At 47.5% G+C, this 13919-nt stretch overlaps 1 protein-coding gene across 2 annotated transcripts in view; it reads right to left on the reverse strand.

Moving 5' to 3' along the window:
• Positions 1-13919, reverse strand: part of SRRM4 (serine/arginine repetitive matrix 4) — a 399023-nt gene that overhangs the window by 33852 nt on the left and 351252 nt on the right. For both annotated transcript variants that reach the window (XM_081802086.1, XM_081802088.1), the window contains 3 exons: positions 8761-8907; positions 4844-4930; positions 2496-2567 (listed from right to left, as the gene is read on the reverse strand). In XM_081802086.1, the coding sequence (XP_081658212.1) occupies positions 2496-2567; positions 4844-4930; positions 8761-8907 (306 nt within the window). The remainder of the gene's footprint in view (positions 1-2495; positions 2568-4843; positions 4931-8760; positions 8908-13919) is intronic.

Below are 13919 nucleotides of genomic sequence, written 5' to 3' on the forward strand. Positions count from 1 at the left end.
GGGAGGATGAGAAGGAGAGAAGACAATAAACATCGGTGAGCTGAGGTTTTTTTTTCCTGGGACAAATGTTATCAGTGTGTTTGTGATCATGCTACATGGAGGTCAGTCGGGACCCCCTCAGAGTTCAAAGACCATATGGGAGACACTGGTTTGCATTTTGAATTTCCAGTCTAAACGACCACTGCTTCAATCCTCACCCCAAATTGTCTGTGAGCCTGTCTCGGATGGGGGTGGATGTGGGGGATATACGGGAGTCCTCTGCCTCCTCCTCGAAACCCAGTCTCACCTTCACCTTTCTCTCCCTAGTGGTGGATTCTTCATCACCATCTTCCTCGTTGTCAGGGACAACCAGCTCCCATATGTGGAACTCTCACTGTGTGCCAGGCTTTGTGCTAAGTGTCTCTCACACACAATCCCACTTAGTCTTTACCCAAACCCTGCGAAGTTCTACTAACAACCATTTTACAGACACTGAAGCTCAGAGAAGTTGAAGTTGCCCAAGGTCACACAGCTCCGTGTAACTCCTGCGGATTCTTCAGAGTTCCATTCAGATATCACCTCCTTGTAGCTTTTTCTGATCCCCTCAGGCTGGTCGGTGCCAACTTTCTGCTCCCACAAGCTTGGGTGACCTCTGAGCTTAGCCTTATAGTACACACCTCTGCCAATTAACATTATCCATCTCCCCGACTAGAATGTGAGCAACTCAAGGGCAAGGGCTGGATTTTGGTCACTGCTCTGTTCCCGGGGCCCAGATTCCTCATTCATGACACATATTGAGTATTCAATAAATAGATGTGAAAAATGGGATTTTTTTTTTTTTTTAGCCCTGAAGCCATGCTAATTGAGGGGAAAAAAAGAAAAATCTCTATGCATCCCCCACCCCTGCTCCTATCTCCAAATCAGTCAACTATCGTTAACCCAATATCTCAAGAGCTTGGAGAAGCTGGGCCAGAAGGAGGGTAGTGCTCAGCAGGTGCTTTGGAAAGGATCAGCAACAGTATCTCTTCCTCCTAATCTCCCATTGATGGGCCTCCTTCCCTCTCCACCTCCACCTCCTGGGCTGGCTGTGCCTGGCAGAAAAAGCCTGTTTCTAACCTTCTGGCACAGTCTCTTTTTCATGAGGAGAAACCCTTGAGTGAGAAGCCACTTGAATTCCACAATCCCGATACGGAGAAGTCCCCCAAACTGGGACCGATTGGTCAGCACAGGAAGGTGACAGGATGGCAGTCCCACTCAGGGGCAGGCCACTGGGAAAGGCTTCTAACACCAAATTAACAACCTTTTGCTCATCGGCTTGCCCACATCTTGTGTTAAGCACAGACTCAGCATCAGTCGAAATGTCTGGGACAGTGGACATAGCTGGTGAAACCAAACTGAGTTGAGACCATTCTGGCAACAAGGGCTGCGACGTGACCACGGCCCTGGCTTGGAAAAAGCCACTTTGGGGGAACTTTGAACCCGGGGTGAGAAGCAGGGGGAAAACCCAAATGAACCCTTACCTTTTGTTCCACTGTGACTGTCTAAGGGCAGAAGTAATCCACTGCTGATGTAGGGAGATTGGAAGATAGGGCTGAGCAAAGAGAGGACACACACCACTCTTCCCGTCATCCACAGCCAAACACAGCAAACAACTTATGTGCGGAATTTCACACTCCCTGCCCCCAGGGGCCCAGAGGGCTTCCTCAGTGAGGGGGCGCTCAGTGGGCTCAGACCTGTGCCCCTCTACGTGTAGGCTCAGACCTACGCTCTGTCTACATGCACAGCAACCCCTCAGCTTCGCTGATGGCTTCCTATGGGAAAATAAGTCCAGTGAAGACAGCTGCTGCTTTTTACAGGGGAACTGGAAAACCTGATTTTTTCATTGCACAATTTCCCAATTATAAAATGCTGAGTTGGCCCATGGACCACAGATATGAGTCCTCTGGTGTACATCCTTCCAGTCCTTTCTTCCCCATATACGTGTGTGTGTATGTGTGTGTAGTAGGCACCTTTTGGAATGTGTGTCCAGTTCACAATGCCCCCAAGGGTGGACAATCCCAGAAGCCACATTTTACATGATCCCATCCTCAAGGACAAGTTGGTCCAACCACAGAGTTGGGCCTTGGGAATTTGGAATGAGGAACAAATAAGACAGACAGCTTCAGTGTCTTCTTGAGGCTGGGCCGGCCACACAGAGGGATGGGCGCAGGATGCAGCCGGGTCTCCACTCCTTGGTTCTAGATCCTCACTGAGGCCTGGCTGGTCCCTGAGACATTCCTGTCCCCTTATCGTCAAACAGACCCCCTTCTGGCCAGAGTTAGCTTTAGGGGGCCTTGGTTCCTTGCACCCAGAGTTCCAAGTTATACAAGGAAAAGGAAATACCAACACACAGATGAGTATCTTACGTAAGTGAAATGATAAGCTTATCACCAGTGAACTTCTGGCGCCCCCCACTCTCACCCCAAACCCCCAGCCCACCTGGGGCGGACCTGTTTGCCGAGGCAGAAGAACAATACCTGTGTCGCTTATGTTTTTTGGAGCCTTTCTTCTTCTTTTTCTTGACAGGCGATGGACTGTATGACGGGGACCTGCGGGGGAAGAAGACACCTTCAGTGGGAGTTCCTTAAGGACCAGGGTTGGCTTCAGAGACCCTTCTCTAGCCCCCACACAGGATCTCACACACAAGAATCATACCAATCCTGATATTATCAGTACTTGCATTTACTGATTTGCTATAATCAGATTTGCATTTTTTTTCAACATCGCCCTGTGTTTTATATGCATTATCTCACTTCATCTTTCCACACGCTTCTTAGGCAGGCAGGATGGTTACCTTCTTTTTACAGACAAGGAAAGGAGGTTCAGACAGGTAAAGTGACTTGCCCAAAGAAAGACACACATCTAGGAAGTGGATGGGCCAAGACTCAAACCAATGACAGGGGCCTTGCTCTCAATCCCTTTATCATCCCTCCTCGTCAGGTCAAACACTTTGTGTCTGCTCTTCTCCACCACCCCCCACCCCCCAGCTATGCCCCTCCTCTCAGATACTTTAGGCCTCTCTTCTGCCTTACCCTGGCCCCCTGGTAAGATCGAGCCCCTGGAGAAGACCTCATCAGGCTGTGGTCAGCATGGTGCTATCAGGGGTTCCCCAAGAAACAGAGCCACCCCAGGGCCATGATTATGACTATGATTCAAGACTGAGGTGGGGCGCCTGGGTGGCTCAGTTGGTTAAGCGACTGCCTTCGGCTCAGGTCATGATCCTGGAGTCCCGGGATTGAGTCCCGCATCGGGCTCCCTGCTCGGCAGGGAGTCTGCTTCTCCCTCTGACCCTCCCCACTTTCATGTGCTCTCTCTCATTCTCTCTCTCTCAAATAAATAAATAAAATCTTTATAAAAAAAAAAAAAAGACTGAGGTTCAAGTGACCCGAGTTCCCACCTTGACTGTACCCCCAGTTCATGAAGTCACCTTGGGCCATGTCACCACCCATCTCTGGGTCTCTTATTTCCCCAGTGAGTGACAAAATACTGAGGTTGAAACAGGTGAGGATGCCAACAAGGGCCTCTCAGAGAGCAGGCTGGGTGCGAGACAATAGGGAGCAGTGGGGACCGTGGTGAACCAGAGAGCATCTGCTTCTCAGATCAGCTGAAGGTCTTGTGTGGGAATGCAGCCCTGGGCTTCTGGAACACCTGCCTTTTCAACAGAGGTCACCAGAAAAACATAACTTCATGTGAAATCCCCTGGTTTTTAAATGCTGGCCACCAATTAAAAAGACAAAAGAACATCTTGTAGGTCAAAGAGAACAAATCTACAGGGGGAAACGCAGGGTTGAGAACAACCTGACTCTTAGGGACCCACAACACCTGTCGCCAAGCACATCAGTGAAGCCTGACTTCCTTCTTTCAAATGTTCTGCCCACCCCTAAAATCAGGAGCTTCAAGCCACTTGCCCCAATTCCTCCCTTCACCCTACAACATAGGGTCTTCATTCACATTCCCTTCTGGGTCTTCTTTGGGCCTGTCCTCTTCCAACCAGGCTGTGGAGGTGGCAAGAACCCGGAAAACTGGAGGTGGGGCCAGAGTCATCCAGACACTACTCTCTGCTGCCCCCTGCAGGCTCCTTCAAACACAGCCTCCCAGGTTCCGTGTGATTTTCAACCTACCCCTCTGGGTCTGGAACACTGGACATGATTTTAATCTAGCGGGTGGCAGCGTGGAAGAAAATCTGGAAATATTTTTAAACTTAAAAAAATTAAAAGGAATTGTACATAGAAAAAAAATCCATGGGGTACATAAGAGTCCGTCGCCGGCAAAAAATATAAAGTCCGTTTGTTATCGTTGGCATTCACCTGCTAGGCGGGAGTAGCAGAAGCAACTGAGGAGCCTGGGATCCCTGTAAATTCTGTCACCCCCTCCCTGTGCCTTTCTTTTCTCATCTCTGAAATGGGGACAATAGTGTTTGGTAAATCGTGGGTCAAAGGTGAAAGACATCATGGAGATCACAATGCTTATAGCATAGCCCTCTACACAGAAGAAGTTCTCAAAAAAAAATCAATATTCATGGTCTTGAATATGCTGATTACACTGGTCATTTACTATGTGCCAGACACTGTGACAGCTCCTTCCACATCCATTTTTCTCCATCTGATTCTCACAAAACGCCAGGAGGTAGGTACTATCACTATTTTATACAAGTGGAAATGGGCACAGAGAGGTGAAGGTACTTGCCTAAGGTCACACAACTACTTAAGAGGCAGGGTGGGGATTCGAACCCAGGGGGAGTCACTGTTTGACTCTGAAACCCATTTGACCCCTATTTGGTCCTTTCTCCCATCTTCAAGGTTTCATGCCCCTTTAGGACGCTCACCTCCTTCTCTTCTTCCGGGTGGATTTCTTCTTTTTCTTCTTCCCCCTGGAGGAAGGTGGTGGCGTCAAGTCTTTGTCTCGGGAGGCACTGTGGGGAGCACAGAGTTGGGTATTAGAGGACCCAGCGTGCCCCATGCCCCCGAACCAGGGCTGTTGCAGCCAGGGAAGAAGGACCCAGTTCCTTGGAGGCTGAAGGACCCATGGTGAATACCTAATTACCACCTCGTGGCTGATTTGGTCATACTTCAGATTAAGTGCCTCAAATAAGGTGTTAATGCCGACCTAATGAGACAGACGCTCCGCTGTTACCCAAACACCAATTGATTATTTAAAACCGAGTTATAGAGGTTAACTGCTCCTTAATAGATTTATTATGGAATTTGCAAATGGCTCACCTTGGTAAATAAATCACTTTTTAAATAATTAATCGGCAGTTCAGCCCCCTCTTTTCCCAATACTTCATGTCCATAGTTCCTGCTGGAGATTTAATAGGAGGAGGAAGTTATTATGTTAAGTAGGAGCTGATTATTAAAAGTATACTTGCCGAGGTCTAATGTAATGAGATACATATCTTCTATCGCTTCACAGAACCTCAAAAACCTCTGCTCTTCAGGAAAAATTATTTCCCACTCAATTAAATTCAAATGCTCGGGCTGCAGTTAAATGAAGTCAACTTATCTCCTTTTATAATTGGGGCAGGCTCCAGGGCTTTTTTAAAAACACTATCCCATGGCGAAAGGAGATGGGTTTGGGATAAAAAATTGCTTGGGGGGCGCCTGGGTGGCTCAGTTGGTTAAGCGACTGCCTTCGGCTCAGGTCATGATCCTGGAGTCCCGGGATCGAGTCCCGCATCGGGCTCCCTGCTCGGCAGGGAGTCTGCTTCCCCCTCTGCCCTCTTCCCTCTCGTGCTCTCTGTCTCTCATTCTCTCTCTCTCTCAAATAAATAAATAAAATCTTTAAAAAAAAAAAATTGCTTGGCAATTGAAACATGCCCACCCAGTTGAACTTGACTGGGAAAGTGTAATATTAATAAGAATACCATTGCCATTTTTAACGATAACACCACTGCCATCTATTTGCTTATTATGAGCCAAGCGTTTGACTTTACCTTTATACTCACAAAACCACTTGGAGGGTGGTATGATTTTTAGGGTCTCATTTTACAGGTGAAGAACATAAGGCGCAGAATCCTGAACTGGCTTGCCCATAGCTGCACAGTTAGGAGGCATCTGAGCCGGGATTTGAGTGAAGGCCTGTGTGAGTCCTATCCCGAGGGCTTTCCCACACAGCCAACTGCCTTCCCAACCCTGGTTATGTGGACATTCTTTTGGAAATCGCCCAGCTCTTTCAAGACCATCATGCAACGCGGCCATACTGAATTCCATTCTAAGAATCTGGATCATTATGGTTAGTGGGAAAAAATCCCCAAGTGACTAGACTGTATGGGAAGGTCTCTGCACTGCCAGTGAATGAAAATCATCTAGCTGTATGTAGAATATTTTTAAGGGAGTCACTTTAAGCAGGTTAAGATAAAATACCGCAGGGATTAAGTACCTAGCTCCTTAACTACACTCACACGTTATAAAGCATAAAGCACAGCACACACATCCAGGAAGCAAACAGGCTGCTTTGTGTAAATATGGTAGACCGCATCCAAATGTCTCCAGCAACAAGTGCTCGACACAGAGTAAGAGCCTACTAAATACTTGTTGGGTGACCAAATGAGGGATGAATGGATGAAACAATTTAGCCTCTTGTTAAATTTTCTTGTTTCATATAAACACTGCCCAGGGTAACTGTTGCCAGGAATTTGAGAGGGAAAAAAAAAAAATTTAAGGGAGAAATACTTAAGGGAAAAAAAAGACCCTTAAAACTGTGTCTTATAAAATAGAGAGAGATCTCATTTTTTTCAGACAATTATTCTCACTGCTTTCTGGAATGCCAGGGTCAGGGAAGCAGGCTTGGGAACCATTATCTTACACTCCTACGTGAGTGATGGAATAAAATGGAGAAAGACCTTGAATTTGGATAGATTTGAGGTCTGTGAGAAGGGGAAAATTAACCCCTTACATAGATCCCAAACACCTTTATTGAGGTAGGTCTGCATTTCCTCTACCTTTTTCTTCCTCCTGTACCTGTGTGCCTAGGTGTGCTGTCCCAGCAGGGCTGGAGGGGCCGGGATAGTGGTTAAGTAAATAGACCGCAGTTACATGAGCAGCAGAGAAATAGGCAGCCATTAAGTATGCAGTGATGACCTAGAGTGGTTCAGTACACGGTGGTCAAAAATAGAGTATGCAACAGTAAAGAATGCTGGTTCTAGAAGCTGCCACACCTGGATTTACATTCCTGCTCCATTACCTCCTAGCTCAGCAATCTCTCTGAGTATCATTTTCATCATTTGGAAGATGGGAATAAAACGTGATACCTGGGTCCTAAGTTTAGTCACAAGAAATGAGGACCTCACCCATGCAACATGCCCTGGGTCTGGCACGGAGCAAGTTCACATAAATGTCCTTTCTATTATTGTAATTATGCATAGTAACACAACTACCATTTATTCACTGATTATATGCCAAGTGACTTTTATGATCACTTTTAACATTATTGCCATTATGGTGTTTTTTATCATGTCAGAGAGTAGGTCTTCTTCAGAATTCAGGTTCTTAACTAGACAGCCTTGTTCATGGGCCTCAGAGGTCTAGGAATCCTCAAGTGGTAGATGGAATTTGGGGAATATTCCTGGAGCATATACACTTGCCCTGGGCACAGCACTTCTAGCTTCCATGTAATTCTCAAATGGAATTTGAGAACCTCTGCCCTAGGAAACCAAGAACTCTAGGACATAAGGAGAGAATCTGGGCCAGATCAGGGGTCCTCAGGCTAATCTTGATCCTACCACATACTGTCCTCAGTTTCCACATCTGTAAAATGGCTTTGACACCCTCTGATTCAACAGGGAGAGACAGGGATTGTATCTGGGGCACACTGCTGGCAAGGACACGAAATTCATTTCCCACCTGTCACTGAACGGGTAGATACAAGCCCAGGGCAGCGAGAGAGTGGTGAGTTAGTTTGAGGAGTAGGAATAAAGCTTCCAACCGGCTGGTGAAGCCAGATTATAAAGATGGTGTTGTTAACAAAATCGATTCTCCAGAGGCCAAAGACAGACTAGGCTTTTTATGTGCACGGTGCAAAATTTAAAAATAGAAGTTAGGGGATAGACTGGTTTCTTCATTAGCATCAAAGTAAAATGTGTAGGTGTTCATCTAGGATTTAAGATCAGAGACCATAGTTCAAAACTTCACTCTGCCACTTACTGGCTGCCATATTTTGGGTAAGTCATGTTACCTCTCTGAGCCTCAGTAAAATGTTGTGTCTTTAGATACCAGCACAGTGCCTGTCACTAGCAGGTGCTCAAGCAATCCTGGTTGAATATCTGAATTTAAGGAATGAATGCAAAGATCCGAATCTCAGGGGACAGATGTAGGCTGAAGTCATGACTTGGAAATCAGTGGCTTATAGAGTCATAAAAATGGACAGGAACTAGCTCTATCATTTAAGGCAGGGGCAACAAATTGTGGCCCCTGGGCCGAATCCAGCCTGTCTCCTATTTTTATAAATAAAGTTTTATTGAAACACATCTATGCCCATTTGTTCACATACGGACTGTGGCCGTTTTGGTGCTACAATGGCAGGATTGAGGAGCGTGGCAGAGACCATCTGGCCCTCACACCTAAAAGCTATCTGCACTCTATAGAAAAAAATTTGCTGACTTTTGATTGGATTTAAGGGTCTGAAAGGGGAACTTGCAAAAGAGAGGTGCGTGGGAAGAGTGGCCAGGAAGACAAACTTCATTTCTGCATCCTCCACTTGAACTTCCTCACTGGACCAAAAGAGAGGGTGGGGGCAGTGTCTCACCTGTGTGCTCTGGCAGGACTGAGCTCCCGGCAGGCCTTGTCTCTCTCCAGGCTGTTGGTGCCCAAGGCCTCAGTGGCCAGATGCTGGCTCAGCTTCTCCGAGGGTCCATCCTGAGCTGGAACCAGAGGGCTGCTCTGGGGTTCTGTCCTACAGGGGAACAAATAAGGAGACAGAAACTGTTAGGATGTGACAGATTCTTTTCTTTTTTTAAGGAAGAGAATGTGCACCTGAATGGGGGTGGGGAGGGGCAGGAGAGGGAGAAAGAGAATCTTATAACTCAGGGCTCCATCTCACAACCCTGAGATCATGACCTGAGCTCAAATCAAGAGCTGGATGCTGAACCAACTACCCAGGTGCCCCAGGATAGGACAGATTCTTAACGTTAATCAAACATTCACACACCTCCTGATATTTCCCACCTTTCCTTGCAGTTAGGTTGGGACAATGAGAGATTATCTTGGCCACTGGTCTCTGGGTGGGAGTGACATGTGTCACTTCTGGCTTGAGGCAATAAGGTCTGTGTACCTTCCCCAGCTCTCTCTCCCTCTATTGCAGTGATGTTGGAGGCCACATACCCTGAAAGGTGAAGCTACTTGGTGGAGGAGAGATGCCTGAGCCGCATCAGACTTTGTATGTTAGAAATAAGCCTTAGTTGGGTTAAGCCATTGAAATTTAGGGGCTTATTTGTTACTGCGGCATTGCTGGGCCTACCCTGACTGAACCACAGGGAGGGTCTGGAAACCAGTGTTTCACTTCCTTGCTCAAAACATAAGTGGAAGCTGAAGCATGATAGGATTAGTTCCAATTCCCCTTTACCTGTTCTGTCCCATTTCCCTGCCTTATCTCTGTATGGAATGGATATCCCTGGATTCAAACAGTGTTCTCCCTTTAGTAGATAGAGGACTCAGTTTCTCTGTCATGCATCCTCACTGATTAAGATAGGGAATAACATTAGTCCTTACATTGTTGAGTTGTTATGAAAATAAAATGAGATACCATAAAGCAAACAGAAAGGCTGTTCCATTTCCCTTTACTTCCTTGTGAACCAAACCTCCACTCTGGCGTCCCTAGCAGGTGGAAGGCTACCTAGTTGGGACGCAATCCCCATGAAGGCCTCAAGTTCCCTCCTCTGCCTCTGAGAAGAGCCCCAGGCAACTCTAGGAAGTTACCTGAGTCCCACCTCCTTCTTTGAGTCCCGGAAAGGGGTTAGGAAGTCGCCTAGGTACTCAGTCTTTGAAAACACCGTCACTCACACCTCCGAGCCCCCAAACAAGAGAAGTCAGGAGTTGGAGAGGCAAAGGTGGATTTGGCACCATCCAGCAAACTCCCCTCCCTCCTCATCCTGCCCGCAGAGTCCAGATCAAGCACTGATCAAAGACATTAGTATTTCTCCTGTACCAAGCACCTGTAGTCAGTGCACCAAGACTGGTTTTATGACTCAGGGTGAATGCAGCTGATAAGCCCCCTGCTCCTTAGGGCTGCCCAGAGAGCAGGCCAAACCCAGTCAATATTGAAGGAAGGGCAGCCAAACACATCCATCTCTGTCAGCTGCTTATCAGGGCATCTTTAGAAGCAGAGCTGAGAGAGGCTGCAAGCCCAGGAGGGATGGAGAGTCTTGTCAGGGCTGTCCAGCCCTCCTCACTGCCACCTCTGGGCTTCCAGAACTCCAGGGTTCCCTACACCTCCTGCCCGGCTTCTCCTACTATGAGGGGTCCGTTCCCATGCCTCCAGTCTCCTCATGTGTAATGCTGTCCTGATTCTTCTCAAACGACTATGAGCTTGCCATGTCTGCCCAGCCCCCAGCAAGGCTTGCCTCTTCCCATGCTTGACCTGGCCTGGCCTAACCTGCGTTCCAGGCCAGTTCTAAGTGTGGGGCTGCAGCAAATAAGAGGGAGATGTCCTCTGTGATAATGGAGTTTACATTCTAGATGAGGAAGCAGGCATAAGCATATATGCAAGTAATAATATGACTTATTGGATGGTAATAAATTATGGAGAGAATAAGCCAGTGGAATGGGAGGGGGTGACTGTTCTTTTGTTCAGGGTATCAGGCAGGCCACTCTGAGGATGTCATGGAATGGAGGCTTAAAGGATTAGGGACTAACCTTGCAGTTTGTGTGGTTTTAAAATGTGTTCACAGATTCTTTGACAGCTCTGCCATCAAAAGATGAAACCCAATTTCCCTCCCCTTGAGTACTGGCTGGGCTTAGTGATTCACTTTTAATGACCAGAAGGTAGTAGAAGCGATAATGTGTGATTTCCAAGACCAGGTCACAGAGGCAGCTTCTGCCTCGCTCCCTTTGGATTGATCACTTGAGGGAAGCTGCCGGCATGGTGTGAGGACACTCAGGCAGCCCTGTGGAGAAGCCCTTGTGAAGAACAGCTGAGGCTTCCTGCCAAAAGCCAAGCACCCACCAGCCACGTGGGCACGCCACCTTGGAATTGGATCCTCGAGCCCCAGTCAAGCCTCAGATGACACTGCGGCCCTGACTGACATCGGACTGCAGTCCCATGTGAGATGGTCAGCCAGAGTCGCCCAGCCAAATTCTTGACTCGCAGAAACTGTGTGACGTTGTTTGTTGCTGTTCTAAGCCACAAAGATGTGGCGGGATAATTTGTGGCCCGGTAACAGACAAGTTCTCCACAGGTCATCTGCGGGAAGTGGGAAATGCACTCTAGGCAGAAGGAATGGCAGGTTCTTTATATACATGTAAAGAATGGCAAGCAGGGCTAGAGTGAACAGAGGGGAGACCAGAGATTGGGTCTTGTAGGTCATGAGACTCTGTGGCTGAGATGGAACGCCTTTTGAACAGGGGAGTGACCTGGTCCGGCTTAATTTTACAAGGATCGCTCATCAGTTGCTGAAGACACTGGACAGAGGGAGGAGCAACAGAGATGGGGAGACTAAGGCAACTGTCCAGGCTCTGATCAGTGGGTCAGGGATGAAGGTGATGAGATGTGGTCAGGTTCTGAGACTTGAAAGCAGAACTCGCATCATTTGCTGCTGGTTAAGCATGGGATGGGAGAGAATAAGGGAAAGGGAGAGGTCAAGGACGATTCCAGGGTTTTGAGCCCGAGCAACAGGCAGGACAGAGTCCCCACTGATGAGGTGGAGATGCTGATGTTGGGAGCAGACTTCTGGGGCGATCTAAGCCCTGTTCTAGGATATGAGTCCCTTTGCTACTATGACTACAGCTCCAAATAGGCACTATGGACATCTGATTGTCTTCTCTCACACTAGACTATGAGCTCCCTGGGAGGGGGACCGTGTCTCACCGCCCCAGGGCCCGCCGCGTGGTAAACACTCAACATTTGCTCAGTGAATAAATGAAAGAGCACATTGGCTAAAAAGAACAGGCATTTGTTTCAAAAAGTTAGAAAGGGCTTTTGAGATGGCCTGAGCGAATCCCTTCATGTTACAGTTGGTGGAGATAAACCAGCCACTGGCTCGATCAACTCAGACAGCTCAGTCGATGCATTTTCTACTCTACCCCGTATTTCTCTTAGAAAAGTGATCAGTGAACTTATCAATGTATGAGTGTATTGCCCAGGAGGGCCTTAAGCTGGATGCACACAAGAACGGAATTTTGGACTCTCGGGCATTATGGGAAACCATTACACAAATTTGTATCAGAGACAAGCCCCAGATAGGAAAAAAAACAAAAAACCAAAAAAACAACAAACTGATGCGAGCAATTTGGCAGAGAATTAATCCTATGATGAGTATAAGTGCTGGCATTGTGTGGAAGGTCTCAGTGACTTCCGCTAATGGGGGGAGGAGGCGTGGGTTATCTGCAGTGCAGGGACAGGTGGGGAATGCTCCTGCCAGGCACTGGGGGACAGGGCTTAGGGTGAGGATGATGCCTCATCCATCACTGCTGGCATCAGGGATGGGCAAATCATGATGGTTTGATGAGGAAAGGTACGATGGAGTTGCTGCATTTATAATCTGACACTCCCTGACATGGTGGATGGCTCTCATTTTCTTTCTTTCTTTCTTTTTTTTTTTTTTTTTAAGATTTTATTTATTTATTTGAGAGAGAGAGAGCACAAGCAGGCCAAGAGGCAGAGGGAGAGGGAGAAGCAGGCTCTCCGCTGAGCAGGGAGCCCGATGTGGAGCTCGATCCTGAGCATGATCCTGAGATCATGACCTGAGCCAAAGGCAGATGCTTAACTGACTGAGCCACCCAGGCGCCCCTAGTTCTTATTTTCTATAGCATTTCTGTAGCACCTTCCTTGCAGTAGGTACCCATTCTGGGATCTTGCAATAAAACAAACAAAAAACAAACAAAACCAGAATTAATTCTTCTACCTGGCAGACAGGGAGTTGTGAGGGATGGAAGAAAGGAAAACTCCACAATATCATAGAACTTTTAAGATGCTTTTTAAAGATGTTCTGACACGTTGCTTCTCTGCTTTCTTAAAACTGGAAGAGACTCAGAGAGCATGTAGTCCCAGGTTTCTAAAACCTTGCACACCTTCAGAGGCTCCCAAGAAGCTGGTAAAAATACAGACGTCTCAGTCCCATCCCAGCCATAATAAATACAAGTCTCAAAGGGGTGAAGCCAGGAAATATGCATCTTAAAGAAATATCCCTGGTAATATCTCCTCCTCTGGATTAAGAGGAAGTCCTAACCGATTACCAGAACTAAAAGGCTCTGCCTGACCTGGCTTCTGCTCCCACTCTAGACCCCATCTGCTATCCTCCTCTCCGTCCCTTACTCTGCTCGAGCCACATGGCTTCCTGGCTGTCCCTCACATGGAACAGGGCCTTTGCTCAGAGCCTCTGCCTTTCTGTTCCCTCCACCTGGCATGCTGTTCCTGCAGTTCTTTGCAAGGCCGCTTCCTTCCTTTCATCCAAATGTCAGCTCCTCGGAGAGGCCCTCTCTGACCCACTCTTTGATTGTGCCCCTCTGTTCATCACTGCCTCCAGCACAGGAGTCTGCTCTGCCTTCCTCCAGGACATTTGTTACTATTTGAAATGACCATTTTATATGTTTATTTGCTAACCATTTGTCTTCTGGATGCCAACGTGAACTTCATGAGAGTGGGAACTCGCCTCTTTTCTCACCACTGAATCCCCAGGGATATAGTGCCGGGCACAGTGTGCTTTTTGGCTCAATAAACATTTGTTGAATGAATGACTGGATGGATGGATG

This window comes from Leptonychotes weddellii, chromosome 13 (assembly GCF_054177405.1).
Source record: "Leptonychotes weddellii isolate Sample4059 chromosome 13, ASM5417740v2, whole genome shotgun sequence".
NCBI classification, from domain to species: Eukaryota; Metazoa; Chordata; class Mammalia; order Carnivora; family Phocidae; genus Leptonychotes; species Leptonychotes weddellii.